The sequence below is a fragment of the Syngnathus scovelli genome, chromosome 22 (genome assembly GCF_024217435.2).
Source record: "Syngnathus scovelli strain Florida chromosome 22, RoL_Ssco_1.2, whole genome shotgun sequence".
NCBI classification, from domain to species: Eukaryota; Metazoa; Chordata; class Actinopteri; order Syngnathiformes; family Syngnathidae; genus Syngnathus; species Syngnathus scovelli.
The window spans coordinates 4120475-4147084 of NC_090868.1; the positions used below are offsets into that span (position 1 = coordinate 4120475).

The window sequence follows — 26610 nt, forward strand, 5'->3', positions numbered from 1 at the left end:
GTTTGAGAAAATTCCATATTTCAACAAAATACGCTAGCATACCCGCTAAAGCCGCTTAATTAGCTGCATCACCGGTAGTACCGCCAAAATAAATCCTCATCCCAAGACAAAGCGTTGTCGTGAGTTGACAAGCGCCACCTGACATGTAAGGGACATTAAATAGCGCATTTTCTCCTTTCATCGCTATTTTGGATTTCCGAACCTTTGCGGATTTCCATCGCTCATCCTTCCCCCCACAACTGATCAGAAGAACCTATTTGAAAACAGCCCTTAGCCTAGCTTAAAGGAGTCTAAGACGAGAGAGAAGTGAAAGGGATGGGGGTGGGATCTCAAAATGGCTCCAGAAGATGACAGCACCAATGTGTTGCCAAGCCTGGATCTCCACGCTTGATCCTTTGTGATTCCCTTTTTTTTTTTTTTTCCGGCAGCATATCAATCCCTTGGATGGATAAGAGTTCTTCCTGTTTCTCTCCTGTCTCCATTAGCTCCCTGGCGGATCTGCCTGATGTGAAGTGACTCCAGCTCTAATCTCTCGCTAAGTTTGTGTGTTGTACAACTTGGCACGGTTTAACTCAACTTCCCACACTTTTTTTTTTTCTTTTGGGTGCTAAGAAGCGCACCGCCCCCTTTTTTTTTTTTTCTCGAGCGTAGCAGCGATGCAATATAGCGGCCTAACACACACCACGGCTCACACACTCAATAATGCAGTCAAAAGTGTCTTATTCCGACTCAATCCAGAAGGGAAATCATTCTTGAACCGTTTCCTTTCATAAGTACCGTTCGGGGCTTAGCTCCGCTGTGTTTATCCCAGCCCACAAATCACTTTACCGAATGGTCAGAGAACAAAATAAATGATGGCTGAGGTTTTCCCCAGATGGCGTTAGCGGTTATCAATACGATTAGATTGCCCCCCCCCAAAAAAAAAAAAAAAAAAAGATGTAATTTTGTGCCCGGCCGTGCATAAAATCCACTGGCGGCTTTTCTTGAGTAATGTTTATCCTCCTTTTCTCATAACAACCGGAATAAGTCCACTTGACATGAAGAGCAGCATCTAATACCTCAGCTTGGAGTGATTGTGAAAAGAAGCGAGGTGACTCGCCTGCTGCGGAATTTTCACTTTATAACAAGCTCGCCCTCGTGCAATGTATTCCGAGGCGCTTGTTACCGCCCGAGATGGCATCTCAAACGACATACACCATGTAATGGAACGTGATTCGGGTTTTTCGTCCGGGATCCCTGCAAGGTTGATGATCACATGGGGATTAACGCCACCCTCAAAAAAAAAAAAAAAACTCTGACAGAGCAGTCAATTAAAACAGGACGGACTCGTTAAAAAATAAAAAAGAAGAACACTGAAAAAGATGTAAAAAGAGTTTTTTGTACATCAACCAAGTCAGGCGTCGTTATGTCTGAGTTGACAACCCCCTCCTCCTCCCCTCCCCATCCCTGAGGGGCTTCGAACCCCAAAGGAGGTTCATCTACATCCCTAATTTACAGTTTGACGACACAATGGATTCCCATCCAAAAACCTTTCACGTCTGTACATGAGAAGCCGTAAAATGTTTCGGGGGCGCAATGACACTTCTTAAATCGATTTTATTACGCGTTTCCTCGTGACTGCTGCTTTGTGTAATTTTAGATTTGGATGTTTGTCACTTTATTTTATTTTTTTTGCAGGATAACAAAAAAAAAAAATCAAAAGTGGAATAGAACTTGATTTGGGGTTAATCCAGAGTCACTTTAATTGGTAGGCAGGGCTGGATTGGCCATCTGGCATACAGGGCAGATGCCCGATTGGCTAATTCCCAGTTGTGTGTGTCGCCACGACTCGATCACAATTGTTTTATTTCACTTCTGTTTTCTTAAAAAAAAAAATCTCTTACTATATAAAGACAGTTATAGATCAGAAAAGTGCAAAAAGTTTCAAAGATTATTTCATAAATATCTTTCTAGTGCATCGATATCTTCTCAGAAGCTAACGCTGTTAGCATACATTACTTCCTACACTTCACTTAACATTTAAAAAAAATATTTATGAATGACGTGAACGTATTTGCAAAACAAAAAAATCAAATTATACACCCAGTTATGTTGTTATTAAAAAAAAAAAATCTTTATAAGAATTAAAAGCCAATTTTAATGACTACTTCGTCCACCAATCAATTTCTCCGCAACTCTACTGATATACTATATATATATATTTTTAAAATCCATTTTACTTTTTTATCATTTGCCAGATACCAAACAACAGGTGCTTTCGGAAAGAAGAGTGACAGAGCCTGCAGCCTTGTGAAATGAAGTGATTAGCCATCTTAATTAGCTGTCGTCTTTGGCCCTGGCCTTCTCTGCATGATGGAAAGTTGTGCTTGGAGGATCAATATGGAGTAAAACAACAGCCACCCACAAGGCTCCTCTTAATCAACCATTCCTTGTGCTTGAAAGCTTGGAAAAAACTATTTCGGGGGCGGGACGTATAGAGAGGTCAAAGTGCACTCCAAATTTTTTTTCGACCGATATTTCATTTCTTTGTATTTACGTCAAACACCATTTTGTCCTCGCATCTACGCTCCTGCTTTGAGTTTGTTTTCCGTGATGACCTTTGTCTCTTTTGTCACAGTGTCTTACAGGACGGAACGGCAAATGATTACGGAAAAGACGATCCGGGAAGCAATATCCCATCTTCAGCCAGAGGAGAACAGTTCTCATAGGTATTAAATTGACTATTCATTCATGTGTGTGTCGCGGTGGCAAAGCGCAAATCCAATATAAATGTCCCGTTTCCAGCCGGCACACTTTGACTGTCAACTGACTGCAATCAGGGATTGTCGGCGAAGAGATTAAAAGATATTTTCCTCTTCAGGCGGAGTAAATTGGTTTTGGATTAAGGTTGATTGATTGCTGCTGAGGTATACGGCAGTCTGTTTGAGATGTTCGGTTTTGGGAAACACACAAGTCATTTCAGCCAGAGCTACTCAAGGAAATCGTAGCGGATGGAATCGATAGATATTATGTAGCAGTTACCAGAACGCCGCTGTTCAAGGTTATTATCATTAAAGGATGGAGAGAAAAAATATTCAAAGGAAAATTTCTGAGATTATTTGAAACATATAAACACTTTTTTTTTAATATTGGAAAAAACCTAAATATTGATGAAAATGTTAAAATTCAAATAAAAAAAATTATGGTGCTTTGTGCTGCTCCTTATGTTGTTTATGTGTTCCTCGGCCACCAGGGGGCAGCATGAAAAAGACAGTCGCAGTGATACAAGTTGTTTTTTGCGGAGGATAAAGAATATATTCCTGTAAGTATTATGTTGTTTGTGTTCAAGTATTTTAAAGGGGCGGAGCTTAAATTTTTTAAAATATTTTTTGTTCAGTATATAAAGTAAAAACTTTCGCTACTATTAGCTCTTTGCTTATTTTTTTTTTAACACACTCTGGATGAATCTTGTACATCGTAAAAATCTCTTGACATTCCATTCGATTTGAGCCGATGGATTTAATTGAAATAACACATCTCACGTATGAATTTTAAGTGCCGTTTCAATCATCTTCCAGCCTCTGGATTTTATTTGCCGTTCCGAGTCAAACGGATGAATGAAACGGCCTAGAACGCCAGCGCCGGCTGATGTTCTCCTGTTTTACATTCCGACTAAATGAAGAGACGTTTGAATGAAGTAATCTTCCACTAACTCTCCGAGGAGTAATAAGAAGGGTCAGTACTCTTTGGCCGGCGTCTCTCTTTGGATTTGCGCAGTTCCCTCCTGACCTATTACTGGAGGAAGGTGATTCTCTGGATTCTCTGAAACTTCTGTCTAAAGACAAAATTGGCCTGCGAGGGGAGGGGCGGGGGGGTTGTCATTAAAATTACGGATCCCTTGACCCTCACTTCAAGGTCGTAGCAATTATTTAGCGTGTCTTTAAGGGGAGTCTTTTCTGGTCGTTAGCGGAAGACAGTCCCTTGGCTTATCTCCCGAGGGGATTGTGGGTCGCGTGTGCGCCGGTCTGAAGGACCAGGATCCGACCCTTAAGATCCTAAATGACCTAAAAAGACTCACGAGTGTGGAAAATGATTGTGGAAATGAATATGAGAAGTATTTGATCATCACTTAGAAGTTGAATACAAACTGCACTAGATTAATTGAGTGATTCTTCTGTGTACCACAAGAGGGCGCTCATGAAGCACAAACGGTTTGTTTATTCCCATTATAGACAAAGATAACCATCAAGAAACAATTACATGACATTATTCGAAGGGCATGTCTGGATTGGGCAGTAGAGTGTTTTTCGTGTCCGCCTCACATACCCAAAGTTCCGGGTTTGAATCCCTATGTGGACAATTTTAGTTTTTTTTTTTCAACATTTCTGTGCAGTGCTGTCATTTTAACTCCTCACCCAACATACTAATGTGAGGAATCCCTTTGCCATTATCACTCAAAAACTTCATCACACCAAATCAACGTAATAGAAAGTGCCCTCGGGTTTTTTTTTTTCTTTTCCAAAAGTGCAACCGGATGACATGAGCATCTCCCTTGTGATTTCTTGTCTTAGCGTAGCGGCTAATTAGACGGGCGGTAGGAGTGGCACTGATTGGCATTACAAAAAAAAGCTGCGCGATCACTTTTTAGTTTTTTTTTTTTTTTACTCTTTCGTGCGGCACCCAGATTCTCCTCTCAAAGTTGCCATCAGAGGAATTATTTAAGATAAAAGACATTATGGAAGTCTCCCTTGACAGATATTATCATTACAACCCTTTATGGGAAGGGAAGTTTTTTTTTTTTTTTTTTTTTAACTTCCTGTGTCACTCACACTGACTCCCACCGGGCAGGGGAGACAAGGGAGGGGGGGGTGAGTGAGCACCGTCAGCTGGAGTTAGTCTGGCTTCACTACAAAAGGTTAGCACATCTGACTGTCAATAGTAAAGTCTTGTGGGTGGGTGGGAGGAGACATTGGAGGTGAGATGGGAGGGGGGGGGGGGGGTTCGGTTGGGGTGGAGGAGTTAGGGGGGGCGCGCTTTGAGAGAAAGAGATACTTTGATATTTCGGAATGTAAGGAGGGTGAATGTGGAGAACTGGAGGTTGGGGATCTAATTACCGGGCCATAATTGGGGGCTGGGGAATAGGGTTGCCGTCCTCTCAACTCGCTGCAGATCAATTATGTTAAGAGAACATCTGTAAGTAGAGCTTAATGAGGTCCATTAGAGCAACATGCGCTGCCTTCCCTAACGGTGCTTGTCAGCTTCTTGCATGAGCTGGAGTGTGCTGCTGACTGGGGACCTGGCGGAGGAGCTTAAATAGGAGAGCGCCGGCTTCACTTCGAGAGAAACCAGACGGTGGAAGAGATCGGAGTGAGGAGTTTTTTTCTTCTTCTTCTTCTTCTCCCTGCTCAACGGAGAACTCGAGGACGCGCGCAGCCGATTGGAAGTGACAAAGTTGGACGGTGACGAGATTCGTTTTGATTTTGGACGCCGCTGTTTTCACTTCAAGGTACGCGATTAAGTCCTCGTGTGGGTTTTGTGAGTTGAACTCACGCCTTTTAAGGGGGGCGGGGGGATTTGTGCGTAAAAGGCGCACGACCGCGCGGAGAGAAATATCCAAAAGCGCGCAGTCTTTTCCCGACTGGTTCATTTTGAAACTCGCGTTTTTAGCTGCGCGTAAAATGCACGTAAACTCACCAGTTTTAAACATTTAAAATAGTCACGCATTTCCCGAGTAAAACCTTCATCCATCCTCCGACGGGGAATAATTTGCCGAACGCGTTGAGTGAAAGGCGGGTGGGAGGGCAGCGGCTCCGCGGCAAATTGCATGATTACCAAGATAGGCCGCCTTGAAATAATTCAATCCATGACAAAACCTAATTACGGCCAGGTAATACCCCTGTCAGCTTTAATGCATCTCATCACTCATAATGGCGCACGGAGAGCGTTTTATGACCCATCTCATTATCGCCGCGTTTTGAGGCTCAAAATCCGAGTGCCATTCTGTCTCCACGTCTGGCACAATTTTCAAGACTTGGAATATGTATTAAGTTATTCTAGTGGTTTCAAAGTGAGGCTTTAAATAAAATCATGGGGGAAAATGTGTCCATGAAAACTGCCTGGATGTCTTATCAAAAGTCGACAGGATGTAAATCTCACCATGTTCAATTATAGCGAATGCAATTTTTTGTGACACGTTTGAAGCTTAGTGAAGTTGCCAGGACGCTTAATCGAGCGTTTAAATGGGGAGGGGGGGGGGGGCGTTAAAGAACGTGGCAGGGTGCTCAATCGAATGCCGAAATGTATGAAAATTGCGTTTTTCTGCATCCATTTAGTTTCGCCTAACTTTGAAACCACACGTGGGGTGGAGTTGAGAAAAGGTGGGGGCTTTTGTTAAGTGATGCACATGGCCACACAAACCTCACGCACTTTGCAAAATTGCGCGGACCAGCGAGCACCTGTAACCCGACTCTGGTGCTCATGTGGGGGAATTAAGTGAAATTGCGTGGAATCAACTTGTTGGGAAAAGGTGAGTGACTTTGCGGGGGGGATTGCACGGACCGCCACGCGTGCGTCGTCGCGCTTTTTGCGCACGCAAGACGCTCCGTGGCCAGTAGGATCAGTGGCTGCGCCGCGGAGGAGAAGCATCCTTTGTCGCGCTGTCACTCGCCTTTCTCTCTCTCTCTCCACCTCTCTCTCTCTCTCTCCTCCCTCTCTCTCTCTCTTACACACAGAGCTCCACACTCTGGTGGCAAAAACCTGCGCGCAAACACCGCGCTCGACGACCTTTGCTTTACTCCCGCGATTTTCTGGCCGGAACCGCTTTTTTTTTTTTTTTTTTTGGGTGTTTTTCCCCTCTCTTCTCATCGGCTGGATTGCCTCCCGTTCGTCTCTGCGTGCGTGTGTGTGTGTTGTGCGTGCGTGTGTGTGTGTGTATGCAACAAAGCCAGCTGCTCGACTGGACCGGGTTGCATGCTGCTGAAGCGGCTCAACAAATGCAGAAAAGGGAGAAAAGTTTCGGTAAGAAGGCTTTTTGTGGCTTCGCTGTCTGATTTGCTAATATTCCTCGTTTTCTCCTAAATAACCTCCCCGTGAGGCGTTAACGCGAGATTCGTTATCGCTCGGCTGCTATGGCAACGGTAATTAAAGTGATCGGGTGAAATGTCAGCAAATAGTGGGAGGTTTAGGTAAACGGGGGGGGGGGGGGGGGGGTCGTCTCCTCCGACGTCCTCCATCCGGTGATGATGCATGTGACCGCGGGGGACGCGCAACCCCGCTATATGGAGGATACGAGCCAGCAAGCAAATAAAACAGATATCATTAAAGCTCCGAGCAGCTGTGATCCCCCCCCCCCCCCATCCCTCTCCCCCCCTTTATGGGAAAATGACGCTTTTGTTCAGGCACCCCCTCACCCTCCTCTTCCACCGGCAATCGGAAGAGGCAAGTGGCCGAATTCCTGCCATGCTTCTCCCCTTCTCCTTGATTGCGGAGTCGGGGAGGGGAAGGAGGAGGGGGTGGGTTCGAAACCGGCTCCCCCTTTTTCTTCCTCTGGCTTTGGTAATGAGCAGCGGGGACTTTGTAGTGTTAACGAGGCTGCGGGACGGATCAGTGCGGCTGAACAGGAGCGGCCGAGAGGAACCAGGGGGCGAGCGAGCCCGCGCGCTCTCTAAATCCAGCCAATTAACAAATCAACAGCCGCAACTCGCTGGAACAAATGAGCTGAGCTCGCCGGCGCAACGCAGCCCCGGTTTGAGAGCGAACCACCCACAACAGTTTGAAAAACAGACTTTGTGCATGGTACTGAAGGGAAAAGCTGTAGGAGAAATTCATACATGTTGCCTGTCACTTTATTTAGAGCGACAGAACGCACATGTTGGAAATGTAAACAAAGTGGAACTTACTCGCAAGTTGGAGCAGAATAGATCAACTGGCCTTCCTTATTATGGCAAAAAAAACATTTGCTCTTAATGGAATATTTTGTAATTGCGTGTTGCTAGGGGGATTAGAAATTTAGAAGTTGGAATAGGATTACATTCAACCGGCCTAATCTTTGAGGATACTGCAAATACACCTTTGTGCAAGGAACAGGGAAAAAAATGCAGAAGTTGGACTATAAATGTTGTTCAAACTTAATCCTTAACACTTTAGGTGCATGTTGGAAAGTTATTAACTTCTTCTCTAAATGCACTTTAAACTCAAATTGATCAAAACTGAAAAAAAAATGAGCATAATATTTTAAGTAGTATTTTTTTAGCAATACTTTTGATTAGTTAAGATGTTGCATTCAATGAAATCAATTTTCATATCTTTCATGACTTCTATATTTCGAGTCAACTTGAAAACTAATAAAATGCGACTGTACTTGATGTTAGTCAAAAATTGTAAACTGAAAACATCATCAAAAGAATAACTCTCATTTTGTGATTTTGGCCCAAAAAAAAAAAAAACACTGCCCCCCCCCCCAAAAAAAAATTGCATTATTTGAAACTAAACTGAGCACTAGTGCGTGTGGTGAATGTTGGACAAAGGGGAGCGGGGGTACGCCTCTCCTCAGGGAATAGTGGGAGAATACTAATTCCAGCCTGATGCCCCCCCCCCCCCCCCCCCCCTCTCCCTCACCCTTCCCCACCTCTTCTTTAAGTCCCCCAATGGACCAACAAAGGCTCTCCCCAGTCAGCTCAGACCAAACAATACAGACGGGCTGCAAAGCTTCTCGTCTGTAGCCACGCCCCTTTAAATACAGAGGAGGTCAGCACATTTAAAAACAGTAGAGGAAAAAAAAGTGTCCAAAAAGTGTTCTTTGTGGCTGTGTGGGCTGTTTGTTGAGACGACCCCCTCCCCTTCGTGCCCCCTCCCACTGCTAAATATGGTCAACACACTTTACAGGAAAACACCGATAAAATGTGACAGATTTTAAAGTTAAACCAATAAAAATCTTAATATTGACACAGCAGGATTTATAAACGTCATGTTCCAGATAAACATGGTTTTAACATTTCTTTTTCGCTGCCTCAGCAATTTCTCTCGCATACAAGCAACAAAAAATTACTTTTTGGTCCATGTGATTCCGTTGCTTTTTTTTAATATATAAATTTAGAAAGATGATGCACATTCCAATTTCCACATCTTTTCATAGCGATGGAATTGTTTGTTGTGACAAGATCTTCACAACAGCGTCGATGATTTTTGCTTTGGCCTTCACCAGGAAGGAAAAGCATATAAGTTTAAAAAAATAATTTTGTCATTTGTTAAGACGTGATAGAAGGGCGTGATACATTCCTTCAGCATCCAAGAAACCACAGCGCCTAAGAAAAAACAACCAATCAGACACTGAATGGTTAACTCGTCTCTGATTGGTTGGTTTTCTTGGGCGCACTTTACATCAGAAACTGAAGATTTTTTTTAACATCTATTTTATTTATTTTTATTATTTATTTTGTCATCCAAACCCGTCAAGCCAAAACATTTGACGAAACTGAAACCTGAACCCAACTTTGATTTTTCGTCTAAATCTTTCTGTCTTTGGTTTTGTCGCAGGTATACAAATGCTTTCCGTCCAGCCGGACACGAAGCCAAAAGGCTGTGCCGGCTGCAACCGGAAGATCAAGGACCGCTACCTCCTGAAGGCCCTCGATAAGTACTGGCACGAAGACTGTCTCAAGTGCGCCTGCTGCGACTGCAGGCTGGGCGAGGTGGGCTCCACGCTCTACACCAAAGCCAACCTCATCCTCTGCCGGAGAGATTACCTACGGTAAGAGACGTTAAACAAACACCTCCGCGTTTTTCTATTCAAATCTCACATTTTAGAGGTCAGGTTGGATGTGTCCGGATTACAAAGACATTTTTAACACGGCTGGGAAATGGTTTTATTTGCTTTGGATCTGCCGGATGAATCACACCTCAAAAAATACTTCCAACATTAACGTATAAATGGTTGTAGGCGGAGCTAATAGTTTTCTGCGTAAAATTTGTCAAGTCTTCCCTTGTGGAGGAGAAATTAACCCGAAACTTTGATCACCTTACCTTAACCATAACCCTAAACCATTTAATTTAATGTTTTTATATCTACGCAACAAGAGGTGCTAGCCACCAGCTAGCTTGCGAGCTAACGACATCAAGTTCTCAAATATTGAAAATAATAACATATTTCCTCGTCAGCCAATTTCCGTCATTTTCCAAAACGTGTTTTGTCTCCCAAGCTCCAACATCTTATTCTTTCATCTTCAAGGTGACTGAATTGATTCAGTTCTCGCCATCACGATACCGCCGGCTAATGAGCGGGCACATCTAGCAAACGGCAGCGCTCGCCATCTGATCTGCGAAACCACACAAAAGTCAGACTCCATCACCAGGGCAATCAATGGCGACGATATTACAAAAAAAAAAACCTCCGCTATTTTACACTTTCCATCACTTGCCGAGGACATTACATTGACTCGGCCTAACCTTGCCTTAAAATTGAATGATTTACGTTATCAGGACTTGCGACAGATTCATGACCCCCCCTACCATAACCGTGCGCCCGCTCTCGTAAAAAGAAAGAAAAAAAAAAGCTCTTTCTGTATATTATTTGGACTTGTGTTTATCTCGCTTGTGTCAGCCCGGGGTTAGAAGCAAGGAGAAAAAAAAAAATCATGATTTCAGACTCTGTCCATTTTTTATATTCTGACACAGGGTGCTCCTGTTCTGTTTAGCAGCTTGGTATGTTATTAAGCCTGACATAACAAGGGTTAATAGAATCCTACAGGGGTCTAAAACCAGCAGAGAAGTAATAATCCCCCCCTGTAAAATGAAAAGAAATAAACAGCGGGAATAATAGTTAAGGATCCAGCAGTTCCCCCGGTGCGATTGAATACAGCGGCACGACGAGAAATGTAAAGAAAATTACAGGTATTATCTCCTAGAGCTTGATTTGTATTTTGCTCCCTATGAATATGGAGAACGCCGTATCCATAAACGATCCCTTCGCAGGCTTTTCCGTCGGTGATTCCGGGTAATAGCGCCACTTTGTTTATGCTGATGCGCTATTTTCGACCAGGCAGGGCGCTAACAGCTAACGCGAGCATCCAAAGTGCCACAGAGGCCAGGGAAGGGAATGCAAAAAAAAAACTGTCGGGCATCACTTAATGGAAAACTGTAAATTCCAAGCATCCATTTTAAAAACAGCACCGGCTTTATTTATTTATCTATGTATTCATTCATTTTTTTTTTTTCCTTTCCTCCCCCGACTTCCAATTTTCCTCTACAGTGGTTTTACTAAGATTGCAAGCAAATGCGCTCACCAGTCAACACAGCTGGATTTATTCAAGTTTTTAGAAAGCTGAGTGATAACCAAATGTAGAGCATGGTTTCGAGGAATATTATTTTTATGCCGCTCGTTCAAAAAAAAATAGCTTTTTTTATATCTTACATCAAGCTTATTACGCATTTGTATGTCGGCGTCAGGCGTGACTGTGACATCACGTCAACCTTTATCGCCGCCGAGTGACAGGCAGTGAAGAGAAAAAAAAAAAAAAGCTTAGCCTGTCTCAAAGCCATCTATTCTCCTCGGAAATCTCATTTAGATACATTCGCGCTCGTGAACATGTGTCATCGCTTTAATAAGAAAAGGGATATTTCGTCGGCTGCGTTGTGTGATTACTCACAAACGTCGTTTTCCGAGTGTGCGTTTGAATTAGCGTCCAAGGCCGCGTTTTGGGATCAAAGCGGGAAATCTCGCAGAGGATTGGATAGGAAAAGTCGACACACCCTTTCACACAACGCATGTTAAATGGGAGTGTTTAAAGTGCCTCTGATTCGTCTCGAATAAAGTTCAGATGTTCTGGTAGGCTTTTTCTGACATATGACGGCAGGTGGGTGCTGACTCACAATTAACATGCGTTTGCATGTGATTGGTTAATTTTGAGTACAGCCACATCCTCGGTTAAAAGGGTGTGCACACTTGTGCAACCACATTTTTTCTGCTGTTTTTATTTGATTTATTTCTATTATTCTGATTTATGGTGGGAAATTTTGAAATTATTTATCTGGGCATCATTTTTCCTGTAGTCCAACGTTGGGAAAAAAAAAAAGAAAGATCGCTGGCGTGGTTTGACGTTAAAATTTTAAATTCATTCAAATTGACTTTTTAAGTGAACCAATTTATTCCATCTGATAATCTATTACTTTTGTTTCCCCACAAAAGAAAACCTGAAAGAGAGAAAGAATGAAAGAAAGATATTTCAGAGGCTGTTGGTGATGATTTCCCAATTAACGGAGACTCTCCACACTTGGCTTTTTATTTACTGTATTGGTGGTGGCCATCTTTGTATCGCTTCATATTTGTTGTGAAAGGTCATGTGATACGATCTGGCATTTTTGATTGGCCACGTAGCAGAACTTAAGTGTTATAAGTTGCGTGAAATAACTTTTTCCGTCATTTGTATATTCTTTCTGCCCTTTTTTTTTTTTTTTTTAGAGGCGGGGCTAACAAAGGTAGCCATCTGTGTCTTGACGAATGTGGCTCTGCGAAAGGTCACGATGCCCGCTGTGCCCATGAATGCCACCAGTATTACTTACTGCCATATTTAGATAAAACCAGCATTCCGCGTAATCAATTAGGATGTCAAGCTGCGCAAATTCCCGCCGCCCAAAAAAAAAAAAACAACTGACGAGACACATCCTTTCCCGGGAAACCTAAAATATTTTCTTTGCACTCGGAAAGAAAAGGCAGCCTTCAATTTGTCGAGCGCTTTGAACACGTTAGCGGTAGAATTTTTTGTCAGGGAGGCTTCATTGAGGCTCCAGATTGAATTCTATCTGGGCTGCTTGTTATTACAATGGAGCACTCAGCATGCACAAAAGGCTTCGCCTGCTCGAGCTTTTAATGGGCGACTCGGAGGTGGAGAATGCAGCACTCAGTCTGTCAGCCTCGGCACTTCAGCATCTTTAGCCTTCATCTTTTTTTTTTTTTTGATTCCACCCCTCCCGTTCGGCACGCTCGCCCTTCATCAGAAGTCTCGGCCCTCTTGGCCGTCTTTGATGCGGCTAATCAGACTCTCCATCGCTTTAGCAAGACCGTCCATGATACCTGATTCTAATTACATGCAAGGAGGGGGAAACTTTATTTGATGTCTTTTGTGTGCATCGCAGCTTGGCTACCTTTCAAGAACCTCCCCCTACTTCGTCCTGTTCTTTCTCCGCACCCCCCTTGGAGACCCCCCCCCCCTCCTCACGTATGAGGCTAGACATACATGCAGCGGCCTCAGCGCTACAAGGTGAACTATTCCCCGGCACGTGTTATTATTAATAACTGCCAGAGAGAGGGGTCACCGAAGACAACTCCTTGAAAAAGAACCCCGGGCCAGGCAACTAGGCCGCAGCTGGGTGTGTTGTAAAACAATACACCCCCCCTCCCCCTCCCCTTTCTCGTCCCCCTGAGGAGACGCGCTGCTTAAAGTAAGAATAATGCATAGGGGAGCGCCAGGAAAGCTGTGCAGCCTCACTTTTGGGCCTGTGAAAAATGAAGATGTCACCACCTGGTGCTTTTAAACAAACCTTTCGGGAAACTTTCGGAAGTCTTTTTCTATTTGCGTTGTACTTCTCCGTTGTTACTAAACACGGGGGAACATCTAGTCCAGAAGCTTTCATTTTATCGACAGTAAAAAAGATATTTTTCTCATTATATTCCAATAATATTATTACTTAGACCTCATTAAAAGTGTAATGTCATGTAAACAATATAAACCTCATTATACTTTAATTTTGAGTGCCGCCTTTGCATCATATGAGGAATTACAACAAATTGAAAACTTTAAAAAGTAACTTAAAAGTAATGAGTAACTTCTTACACAGACGTTACGTTACTTTCAAATGGAAATAATAATAACTATATTTGGGAAGTAGCTTGTTGCTAATTAATTTAATTAATCTAATTAATTGTAACTAGTAGCTAATTTTTGTATTATAATAACACTATTAGAGTAACACTATAATAACCTCGGTAAAGATTGACAAGTCGCAAAAAAAATAATAATTGATGACAACGATGGCAACATTCAAATGTGTGCAGAGCCAGTGGAAGCGGCACATAAAAATGAAAGCAATGTTAATCACAGACACATTATGGGATATCTCTTGTTAGCGCAATTCATGAGGGTTTATAACCATTTTAGCGGCGCCGCATAATTAGCTCGTCTCTTTGAGATTACACTGGAAATAATTAAGGTTGTGAAAGCATGGCCGAACTGTAAATAGTCGAATGAGAATCGCTGCTTCCACGCTGACGACCCCGATTCGTTTCCGGTTGGATTAAATAAGAATTTTCAGGTCACGGCACACAAATACGGGAAGATATTATCGGTAATAGACGTCCATTGTTGCGATATGATAACTTTTTATTGGAGTTCCTGCGGCATTTTGTAAGGTCACTCAAGGTTTTCTGATATCTGCATGTTAAGATTAAGGACAGAATGCAGTAAAAAGGCAATTACAGCTATTAGCTTGATGTCTTAACGGCTGAGTGTAAAAGGCCTAAAAGCACTCCCCTGTTTATGTTTGGGATTTGAAGGCACCCGAGATGCTGCTGCGTGATTCCTCCCACACATCTTGAGAGGAGAATCTGGCAGTGTGGGCTGTTAAAGTGAGAAGAGCGATCTGAAAGATTGTCGAAGGGAAAAAAAAAAAGTCGGCTGTAGTTTATCGGAATAATGCAGTGAAGTGAAGCCTACCTTACTTACCTTATAATCAAATGTTGTAAGGAAGGAAGTAGGGGTGTCTGCTACACACTGCTAACAGAAAATTTAGCGTTAGACTAACACATAAAATAAAATAGAATCGAACATTTTGTTCCTAAACACCAAAATGTTTAACCAAACCAGTAGTGTTGTCGAACAAGAGCCCTTTAGCGTAATGCTAACGTAAAATGTAAAACTAATGGCTAATAGCAGTTAGCATAGTGCTACCCTAACTATAAACCTTCTATTCTGTACATAAACACCAAAATGTTTAACCAAACCAGTAGTTTTGTCGAACAAGAGCCCTTTAGCGTAATGCTAACGTAAAATGTAAACCTAATGGCTAATAGCAGTTAGCATAGTGCTACCCTAACTATAAACCTTCTATTCTGTACATAAACACCAAAATGTTTAACCAAACCAGTAGTTTTGTCGAGCAAGAGCCCTTTAGCGTAATGCTAACGTAAAATGGAAAACTAATGGCTAATAGCAGTTAGCATAGTGCTACCTTAACTATAAACCTTCTATCCTGTACATAAATACCAAAATGTTTAATCAAACCAGTAGTTTTGTCCAACAAGAGCCCACTAGCATCACGTAAAATGTGGAACACTCTAGATGGCTAATGGCAGTTAGCATAGATGCTACTGTAACTAAACCTGAGAACAAGAAGTAGCATTCTCTTCTTCCCAATTCTGGCTTGACTGTACAATTGTATAAAAATTAGCCATCTTGAGGGTATATTTTATTATTTTTAAAGCCATTATAGGAAGTATTGAGGTAGCAGTGTATAGATTCGGGAGACAATGACCTTCAGTTTTACTATTCGAGTGACAGTCGCAACCAGCTGCGAGAAATGTTAATTTGGTAGCTACTTTGCTGACTGGCATCGTGACCCGCTTATTTGTCAGAACATTGAGTAATGACATTGAGGTCAACCACCAGTGCTCTATTTTAAGCTTTGGCTGTCAGCTTGGGACAAAAAATTTTACTGACATTTTCAAATATTTTTATTTCAAAGTGAAGGAATGAAAATGTACATTTTACTGCTGATGAATATCGAAAAGTTTTCACCTGTATGGCTCAGGGTTTCCCCCTACAGTTGCGGAGTGTAATTACATTCACTTAAATGGTCAGTTTAGTCAGACAGCAATGAATCCATGTTCTAAACACCAACTCTCCTGTGGAGTAAAGTTGGTTGGCTACTATTTTCCCTTTCGATCCTCCTGTTGCGTATTAGACAGTGAGATGATTACTCACCGGTGAATAGACGGCTCACTCTAGCCGAACACGGTGTTTACTGTAATGGTCCGCTTGTGCCGCCTGCGCCGTTATGTGTTGTTATTGTTGCTCTATTGATTTCCCACCGTCACGTATTCTTGGTAGACTTATATAATTCTCCGAGTTTTTTTTTTTTTCTCCGTTCGCATCTTTAGGTCGGGCGGGCTTTTTTTTGACACCGACTCAACATCAATCAGAACTGATGAATATTATTTTTAAAATTAACAGGGCAGACATGGGTATCATGAGTCAGGTTCTGATTAAACAATTAAGCCAGTGGGAACAACTCCAGGGCAGTGATAAAACAGTTATAAAATCCGTCAAAGTTTTTATATTGGCCGATTTAAATAGTAATCATTATTTAAGGATTGTTTTTATTGAGTTTATTCCAAGCGTCCGTTAAATCTGCTTCATGTAAGATGACCGCTTTTATTGGAGCGGCCATTTTGGAAATAAGAACGGCCATCATGGAAAATATAGTCCTCAATTAACCCTACATTCATTTCTATAAACGTGGGAGGAAGACAAAGCACCAAGAGAAAACCCACACAAGATCCGACTCGACCGTCCGCAAGCTAACCGCCGCGTTCCCTTCAGTGCGATATATTTTTGATTAAATACAATCCCCAGTTATATTTGTGTTATTCCTTCTCCCCAAATTGCCGTGATTAAAGTCAGCTCATATAGTTGTTTAAATTTGGACAGAAGTGTGCCAAATGAACATATCTAAAAAAAAAACTAAAAAAAAAACGGCACCCTCAGGGTTTCTCGCTACACAGCCGCAGCTCTGTTTCATCAGCGGGCTTATCTAATTCTCTGTCCCAAACACATCAACCAGGGTAATGAAAAATTCATTGAGTCAGTTACTTTGTGCAATTGAACACATCCATCATCTTGTGTTACTTTGTAATATAGTAAATCATGCGGCCGTCCCAATCACGAACCCCCTCTGACCGAGCAGACCTCCCCGTAATGAATATTGACTCCCATTGTGTTAAATTCATTCAAGCAAATCAAGTTTTTAAACACTCAAAGCTCGCCATGTCCCACTTTGCTCTTTCAAGGTTTTTCATTAAACACGGGAGAAGTTGATTACCTGATAAGTGAATTTGAACTTTCCTCCGGCGCGGCAACCCGCCGACGATTTCTCCGCCCGTGCCGACCGCGACCATGTGATATCCTCTCTCCTTCCAGATTAACCTTTCTGGCCCTAATAAATGGTCTATATTCACATCAAAGGGATGAGAAGATGGCGGAGGGACTTGTGGGAAAGGGGGGGGGGGACCATTGAAAGAACCAGCTCGCCTTCTCATTGAACGGTAATCTTCGCTGTCCACTCCAAAATTATGCCCCCCTTTGTCTTTTTAATTAAACTCAAGTGCAGTTTGGCGGCTATTTGACCTCTAGTGACCCCTCTTTACTGGCAGTGCCGCAGGTCATTTCCATGCATATATTAATATCCCGTTTCCTCTTGGGTAAGGCTTTACAGATTAAGTAGAGTTTTAAGTCTGGTCCATTTCCCCTTTTTTTTTTTTTTTTTTTTTTGGGACTTTGTTACACAGCAAATCATTTGATAAGGAGGGAAAAATGATGTTTAACTGCATTTTTTTGGGGGATTCTGTTTAGAGGTCCAAAGCAAACTGAACTGTACCGTTTGTTGGAAATCGGGCTCACGTCTGCAATCAAGCTTTGCCGTGTACGCGGCGCCACCACATATTTGGCTCCTCCATCTGTTTTGCTAGCATGTGAGAGGATGATAACAGGCTTTGTGTTTACCTCTCACGGCGCTGCAGCATTCCCTCCCACCTCCATCCCTGCAAGTTTTGGCATACACCGTTTTTGTTTTGTTTCACGGTCGTGCGTTTTGGAACCATCGGTAAAAACCCCATGTCTCCCTTGTGTATAGACTTTCGGAAGTGTAGATCCCGGATCAGGATTTTAATATCGGCTGCTAATTGATCAATCGGGTATTTCAAAAAAAAAACCACGATATGCTTTCATACCCAAATGACAGATCCTTTTTTTTTGGCCTGTCCATTGTGACAGCCGTGTCGATGTCAGAGGTGATGTTCCACATTAGGAAGGTCACATGAACTCGTCGTCTCGTATTGTTAGCGGAAGTGTGCGAGCAGGAGTCAAGCCCCATTATGGAAGTGTGGGAGCTGGGTGGAACCTGATCCGCGAGTCAGTCACTTCAGGTTTGCCGGCAATTAGTGTGGTAATGTGCGTCGACACAGTAGTGTGTGTGTGTGTGGATGTGGTAAGGCCTTGTGTGCCGCCCCCGGTTAATGAGGCCTTTATGGAGATGAAGTAGGGGTGTGGGTAGGAAAAGACACCGAGACGCGATGGTTGCCCGTTGCAGCTGTTAAAACAGAGCGGGGGTGAAAGCGAGGAGACGGACGCAGAGCTGTGGAAAACAGCAAATTGCTGATTGGTCGGTGTCAGCCCCACTTACAGGCGTTATTTGAATGGTTTAGGCAGGGCTGGGAGACCTGTGCTGAACCCCTGAGCGACTTCTCAATTAGTGGGCGGCCTAGCGGAACTGCCAGACACTATTGTGCATCCCCCCAATGCCTAACCGTCATCCCGCTACAACCTTCCAAGCCGTATGTTTGCCAGATCGAGTGATCGGTGAGTTATTGTACGTAGACTTGTTGGGTAGACACGCTTTATCGGACTAGTTTTGTTTTTCATCGCGGCGTCTTTGAGGAGGCAATATGATGTTTTTTGATGTTCCCCCCTTTCTTCAACGATAACGGCACTCTCCGGATTGGAGTCGCGTGAGGCTTTGTAAAAACCCTGAATATGGTAGATAACACACTCCACAATGGGGAAGTCCGCTTTGCTTAACCGAGTCGAGCCCGGTCCCCGTTGCCGTGCTCCGCTTGTGTGAAATGAGATGTAAATGTGGCAATTTGAACAGTCTGATTTATTCATGAGGATGCCAAAAAGAAAGACAAGAATGCTAATGCTACACACTGCTTTGCCCTTGGCTAGGCCACATTGACAAACAAGTCACTCAACAAAGGAATTAACAACTTCATTAGGTCACCTGACAACATTGGCACATCCAACCCTCGATAGAAGACCTATCTGATACCCCAGATGTTGCCGAATATTTATCGAGTTGATACAACACTGTCAACACCATACGGTTTTAATCGGGAATTGTTTGCCCAGGCAAACATGATGCTGGGAATCACTCAAGTGGAAGTAATTCAAAGGCTGATTGGTGTCCAGAGTTTATTGGGGTTCTTTTTAGGGGGGGGTCATGCCTACACTTTGTATGAGGGTTGTATTCAGAGGCAGGAAGAACACGCCAGAGTGGCTACCGCTGCATTGATTGCACCCTATGTCAGTTTCCTCGGGTACTTTTAATCTGCGAAATGGTAAATAGGCAATCAGAGGGATGCACAGCAGTGTTCAAATGTCGGTCCTGTGATTTCTCTGCCACCCCCGGAGAAGACTTGATCAATGGGTGGGACAGACAGGACTTGTAATTCCCAGAGAGATTTCGAAACCATCCTACCGGGTCAACACTTCTGGTGTTTGGTATCTCTCACCCCAAAGTCAATTGCGAACCCTTTCTGGAATCTTTTTGGTTGGATCACTAAAAACTGCTCAGAAGATTGACGCGGCTAACGTTCTATTAGCTCGAAGCTAACACATTGTTATTGTTGTAAAAGAGAACACGGTGAATTAGCTGTTATGCTGCATGGAAATAAAATAAGTTGTTCAAGGTCTTAATTTTTTGTTCTTGAATTGTTTTCCATATGCTAAGCAAAAGAAATGCACAAGCAAGTCATTGTCAAGCAATTCACACAAAAGCACAATTTGCCCTTCACTTCTCTGAAAGGACAAGCACTTATCCCAACGCAAACAATTAAAAGCCCGTCTACCTCAGTCCTCTCGAGAGACCCCCCCCCCCCCCCTCCCGGCCTTTAACGGTTTCACATATTCCGGCCAAACCTTCGAGGCTTTGTATGGTCTCATTAATTTAATTGGCATTGCAGCGCGTCCATTCATTAGCAATATCGCCTTTGTTTCGCACCTTGCCTGGCTTTCACACATTGTTGCCTTATCGGAACACTAAATAATAAGCCGATTGGAAAGGTGATTTGGGTCACTTCAATTTTTTGACATTAAGTGTCACTCAAGCATATCTGTCAATGTCATCAAGTGATGACTTTAACGTTCTACTTAGTCGGATTTTTTTTTTTTTTTTTTTTTTTGGGCTTTATTTACAACAATACTTCAAAAAGAAAAAACAACCTCAAATAGGGACAACTGCATGAACATCGTAAAAACAAGCTGACCTTTTCTACAGCCCGTACTTGGATACCTCCCCCTTGAGAGTTGCTGATGGGATGATTACGAAATTGAATGAACGTTAAGAGATTGCTATGGACAGCTATGACAATCCGGTTGAAGGGAGCAGCGGGAATATTTATTCTGATGCGCGTTCACATTTCAACAAGGCGTCAATCAACCGAGATTCAGCCGAGGAGATTTTTTTTTTTCTAAGCGCCATAACAGAGACTTGTTTATCCACTCAAATAATATTCCATTCTGTTTATATTCATCGTAAGATAAATGAAAATCTAATCCCCTATTTCTGACTCACACTTTTAATGAGATGCTTTCTAAATGTTCAACTTTGGCAAAGTACTTTTTAAATGTTGTAGCTTTACAACTTGGCTACCATTAACCCCGCCCCCTACATCGCCACTCACTTCACACGCCAAGCAATTACCTCGCCAATAATGCACCGAGCTCACAAATGTGCCAATGTGAATTTCCTGTAATTACTCCGAGCTTTTCACGTGTAATCTGAAAGTGCCGAAGGGGTCAAACCGGGCGCCGGTGATTGTGTCTGAAGGAGGGTCACACACACACACATATTGGAGGGTCTGTTTTCACCCTGGTTTAATTGTCCCCGATGAGAGAGGGTTCCATTTAGTTTAGCAGAGGTCAAGAATAGCTCTTTTGTTTGGATTCCAAAAAGCATGGAAGAAATGGCGTCTGATGGAATAAAATGACAGGCTCTCAACGGAAATATAATTTAGGGTGCGTGTGAAGTGCAGGCGTAATTAATTTGAGAGAAAAGCTCTTAGGGAACTTTTTGTTGCTAGCAATTTCTCACTCAACCAATTGTGGCTTTACAGCTAAAAATTTCAAATCAATAACATGAACTCTTTGCATCGATGCAGTTTTTTCGTCACCTTTTGTGTTTGTGTGGGCCCCGCCGCTGATATTTCCAATTGGACTAAAATCCTTACTTGTTCAGTCCCTCGGATGCATTATTCTTTTGGATCATCCCCTCCAGTGGAGATTAGTTAAATTAGGTGTGAAGAGCAATGACTCATGGGACTGTGCATGTTTGGTGCAGATAATTGCGAGGCTTGTGTGTGCCACTATCTGGCACCCGGCGTGGTATAGCAGGTGGGCTGGCGCCGGGGAGAGTGCCTATCGAACGACACATCTGGTTGGAATCTTTCATTTAGTCATCCTCAAAATGGACCTGGGAGGAAGCTCTGCCAAAAAAACAGCTTTGCCGTTTGATTTGAGCTTGAGTTGTTTCCCTGTTGATGAGAGAGGATTTGCAAAACAATACAGCTCAAAGTAAAACAATCACATAACTTTGCTTTAAACACACAAATGGTTATATTTTATTTTAACTTCCAGAACAAAAAGTGGTTCGTTTTAAATAGATTCATGTTGCTACTAGCCTCATCCTAGCTAGCAGTAAGCTAGTTTGTCTCTCATGTTCAAAAACTCTCTTTAATGTGTTGCTAGCATAACGTAAAATGGCCAACAGCCAAGGTGTTAGCCAGTCAAATATTTCCGTTGCTAGGGAGGTTTGTTTTAAATAGATTCATGTTGCTACCAGCCTCGTCCTAGCTAGTTTGTCTCTCAAGTTCAAAAACTCTTCTTAATGTGTTGCTAGCATAGCGTAAAATAGCTAACAGCCAATGTGTTAGCCAGTCAAATATTTCCGTTGTTGGACGGACAGATATGCTAGCATTAGCTAGCTAAATATTCCCGCTCCAATGTAGCTCGTACGTTGCTTTCACATTTGGGCACATAAGGAAGATATTCGGAAACGGGACGTGCCAGATCTGGCGTTTATTTCCACCAGACCGATTCACTGTTCTGAATACTTGCTGAAAGTAACAAAGAACATGACCTTGCACGTACGGCTTATCTTCTGAAAGTTGCTTAATGTAGAAAAGCAGATGTTGTTAAACCTCTCGGCAGAGGTTATACGAGAGCTAATTAGGTGGCGCTCTGCGGCGTCTCGCTGAGCTGACAGTTACTGGGAGAACGTTGCGTTGTATACTCCCGGAAAGCGGGCCATAATTCATCATTAGGATATCAGAGTCCAGGTGCAGATGAGAACTGATAGAGGCTGGCAGCCAGGCAAGTCGGGGCACTCGAGGAAGAAAATCTTATCCCGCGGACAATTCCCAGGTCATGGCCACGGTAATTGAAATAATTTTGCCCCCGAAACGTTGTTTAATCACTGACAATCACACAGGCTGGGGGTATTAAATTGAAGAACGCAAGAGCCTGATTACATCTGCCACTTTTAACTGTCTCCCCCTCCCCCCTTTCCTACCCGCCCGGTTGTAACTTTCTTTACTTTGCGGTTTTATGATAAAACCGGGGCAGCGTTGCGTGGTGTCATTGGAATTCATTCGACAAACTCCCCCCGTAAGTAAATTCGTTGTTACGGACAGGCGGCATCAGCAAATGGACTGAGCGCAATCCCATTAAAAAAAAAAAAGCCCATGTTGAGATGCAACAAATCATTTGTCTGTTATTAACCCTGAGCCTGTAATTATGCAGATTACCATAGATTTTCCTTGGGTGCCTGGAAGTGAGATCCCGGGGTTGTTCTCGGCGTGGCAGGCGGACGAGAGAATGGCCATGCATTACTGAACTTGCCACATTCATCATGTTGACTGATGGCACGGAGAGTCGGTCCCCGGGTCCCAGTGGTTAATGTAGTGGGTAATTAACTGTCATTTGCCTAGTAATAGGCCGATGATCAATGGTTTGTGAGGAAACAAATTCTAATCCGGCAGCTGATGAATGCAGGCCGAGGCTGGGGCAATTCAAGTGGTGGGAGGAACGGGAAAGATGGAGATCAGGAAGAACGGTGTGGCTGGAATTTTAAATGGCTACCTCATAATAATAAGTGGTCGGGTTTATTTTTTTACAAAATCATATTTATTTTTAAATTTTATTCTTTTAGTTTGAGTTATCGTAAATTTCCGCGACTTTTTTCGCAAATTATGAACCCGGAATCACGAATTTTAGCTGGTGCGCCTTATAGTCCAGTGCGGCTTATAGTCCAAAAAATGACGGTACTTTTCGCTACCTCTCCTATGTTTGTCCGGGATACCTTTGCATAAAAATGGAGACTTCAATCTTTTCACCTTGGCGGAGGTCTTTCCATCTAGTTATGTGTCAAGTCCAATGGATAAATATATTCCGTTCGAAGGTACGTCATTTACAAAACCACGGTAATGAGCAGGGAACCCGTTCTACGTTTGACACGTTTAGTTCACCAAAGCCGAAACAATCCATTTGGCATGACACCACTTGTGCATTCGCAAACTCCGATCGGGTTTTGGGGTCCACTGGGCTAAAGCCTTGTGGAATAATTTAATTGGTATCTATTTTTTTTTTTTTTCCCAGTCTCTCTCTACTCATCAAATAGGTACCACTGAGCCGTACCGGGCTCTAATACACAGTGAACGCCTTCTGACCGACAATACAAGGTATTGAGCACTGACTGCATCAATACCCTTTCAAATTCAGATTTGCGCAAGGCATGAATTTTAATTTTCGGGCTGTATCTTCCCGACCCCTTTAAATATACATGCTGTCTTGTCAGCCGTGGATATTAAGTGTATGTCAAGCCTGCTGTTTTACATTGTTATCCCGCAGCCCTGGAGACATAACAGGCAGCTGTTAGAATAAGAGAGAAGGCCACGAGAAAGTCCGTATTTATTTATTACCAATTATAATACGGAGCTAAACGTATTGAATGGCAGACTTCGGGTCGCGGGGTACGCAAAGGCCTCTCAGCCGTCATCGTCTGATTGCGTGTGAGCCTTTGAATTCATTACAAGCAAAACCACGCTTAATTTGCCGTCTCCCCTGAGAGCCATTAGCGTCCGTGACATCAAACTGGCAGAGCGGCCAAAGACGAGTGGCAGGTACGCTCCATCCATCTTACCCTCCCCACAGGGCGCGGCGGGCCTTTCCCTCTCCCCCCCACGTCCCGCCGCTTTGAAGTGCTACACCGGAGCTGCCATCGCCGTCCAAAAGATGGTCATCAGGATTTCGTATTGCCTCAGATTATTGGAAGGAAGGAGGGGAAAAAAAATTTTTTGATTCGAGAAGCAAATGTATGTGTTGTCCCCGCAAGCGAATACACGCCGGAAGGCGACGTTGAATCATTTAACGCGGTGGTTAATGTAGCACATAGGTACCAAATGAATTATGCAGCAAACAAGTGGATGAGAAGCAGCCAGGAGGTCTGTTTAGGAACCTGGGGGGTCTTTGGGCTTCTCATTTTCTTTTCAATAATTTTTTTTTTTTTTTTTTTCAAGAAGCACATCCATCACAGACGCAAGAAAAATGCTGCTCCCAGGCTGGAAAACATTATCAAAGATTTAATTTCTCCGCTAGCAGAGTCGAAGCTTAGAAGGATGGCTTAAAAAAAAAAAAAAAATGGTGTCCTCTTGGAAACAAATTAGAACTTTAATCCATACCTCTTTTTTGTCTGAGTTTTTCCCCAAAGGAAATATGGCAGTAGAAATAATAAGTTTCAGGGTCAAACTGTTGCCACGCTAAAACTTTCAGTAATATTAAAAAATTCTTAGTGTGTAAAAATAAACACGTTATATGCTGAAATTTAATTGACTTCATCTATTATGAGAAAGAATCAAACTTTTTGAAGTGCGATATATTTATTTATAGGAACGATTAGTTTTTATACATTTACCGTATTTTTCGGCTTATATAAGGCACTTTGATAATCCTTGAATCGTCTCAAAAATCGAATCGCCTAAGGTTATATTACATAATATTCAATCTACTTTTTAAGAATAAAACCTCCAGTCTCTTTTTGCACTTTGAGCTGTGTTGGTTGTTATTTTTCCAAGTGGTAATTGGTGTAAAAAGGACCACTTGACCTGGAGGCATCGTCAATTGAGGAACGGTCAGATGCGTTGGCGTTTCAGACACTTCAAACATATTACGTAATAATCATCACTGAGCAATGTTCGAATCGTTTTCTACCAATCTGACCTCCGAATAAAGTTTCCTCCGTGTTTTATAAGGATTTAACTTCAATGAGGACGGATCCCGGCGGAAAGTAGGAGTCTTTTGTTATTGATTGCCTCGGTAGACACAACGGGGAATAGCAACAGGGCACAAGGACGTCTATCGAGAATCTTTGAGAGCAAAGCGCTGTGACAGACTTTTTAAACAGAAACGGGCCAGACGAATTTCAGGACAGACGCCCCGCAAAAATGAAACGGTGAAACAGAACACCGTTTTGATTCAATCCGACAGGCAGAAAGCTTATAACATCACTTTTTTACCCGAATACCTTCCATCATTTATAATCTTGGGAGCCTTGAGAGCACGCTATCTGAAAATGATTCGGGTTAGTGGAAGACAAGGACGTTCACCCCTGCAGAGTAAGCGGCGTCTCGCTGTGATTCTGTCGTACGGCGTAATACAGAGTGCCGCTGTTAGGCTCCAGCACACGTGCTCATTATCTCCCACTAAATCTATCATATCTAGCTCTTTCTTGTTGTTTTTTTTAGATCAATTACCGTTCTTTGTAAGGAGAGAAGTCATCATTTCATCCATTTCGTCCCAGCGCCTTTTGGCGATACGCAGGGGAAAAAAAAAAAAAAAAAGATAACAGAGACATATCTAAATTTAGAGGGCTCAAAGGAGAAGGCATAATTTTTTTAATTAAGTCAGTAATAATCCACAGAAGAGACTTTCTTTGTTTTCACCAAGCTTACCACGTTGGAAGCAATATCCTTCATTGTCTCAAGGTGTGTTGACAGTGGCCCTTAATTCTGGAGGTATTCATGAGGGCGCAATCTATCTGCTTCCTGTGCCTCTGGGAAACATACTTTCTGAAGGTTAATAAACAACCCTGCATATCCCAAGCCCCGAGATCATTTATCAGATTGCGATCTCTTACAGACTCAGAGAGTGGCATGCCGTTTTATCATTTTAACAACGATGGCTAAAAGTGCCCCAAGAAGTCTGCTTAATAGGTTATTTTGTTATATGATTTCGTTATCAGATTCCTTTCTCCCTTGTATCCCCGGTCTAGGTCGCTGTGTAGTAACAGCCCTGAATCCCTAATGAATACTCCTATTAAAGTCCCTGGAGCAGGCAGAGAAATAATAGGGTCCTCCCTGGGCAGTGGTGGAAGCCATGTCCCATCTATTTCAATGGCCCAAGCTGTGGCCCTGCATTTTTTTTTATTTTTTATGCTATGACCAAGACCAAGAGCTTTTTTATCCAATACCTATACTCGTCAATATCAGCAGGTCAGGTTGTTAAACTCTCGGTCAAACTTTACAAAGAAAATTTC

At 42.8% G+C, this 26610-nt stretch overlaps 1 protein-coding gene across 6 annotated transcripts in view; it reads left to right on the forward strand.

The window, feature by feature from the left end:
* The window catches only part of lmo3 (LIM domain only 3), an 80061-nt gene that overhangs the window by 45862 nt on the left and 7589 nt on the right, over positions 1 to 26610 (forward strand). For 2 of the 6 annotated variants that reach the window (XM_068649616.1, XM_068649617.1), the window contains 4 exons: positions 2618 to 2708; positions 3233 to 3301; positions 5238 to 5485; positions 9514 to 9727. In XM_068649616.1, coding sequence (XP_068505717.1) covers positions 9522 to 9727 — 206 coding nt within the window. In that variant the 5' untranslated portion in view covers positions 2618 to 2708; positions 3233 to 3301; positions 5238 to 5485; positions 9514 to 9521. Of the gene's footprint in view, positions 1 to 2617; positions 2709 to 3232; positions 3302 to 5009; positions 5486 to 6257; positions 6506 to 6606; positions 6997 to 9513; positions 9728 to 26610 lie in introns of those variants that run through there. The other 4 variants (XM_049761462.2, XM_049761461.2, XM_049761463.2 and 1 more) reach the window with 4 other exon arrangements.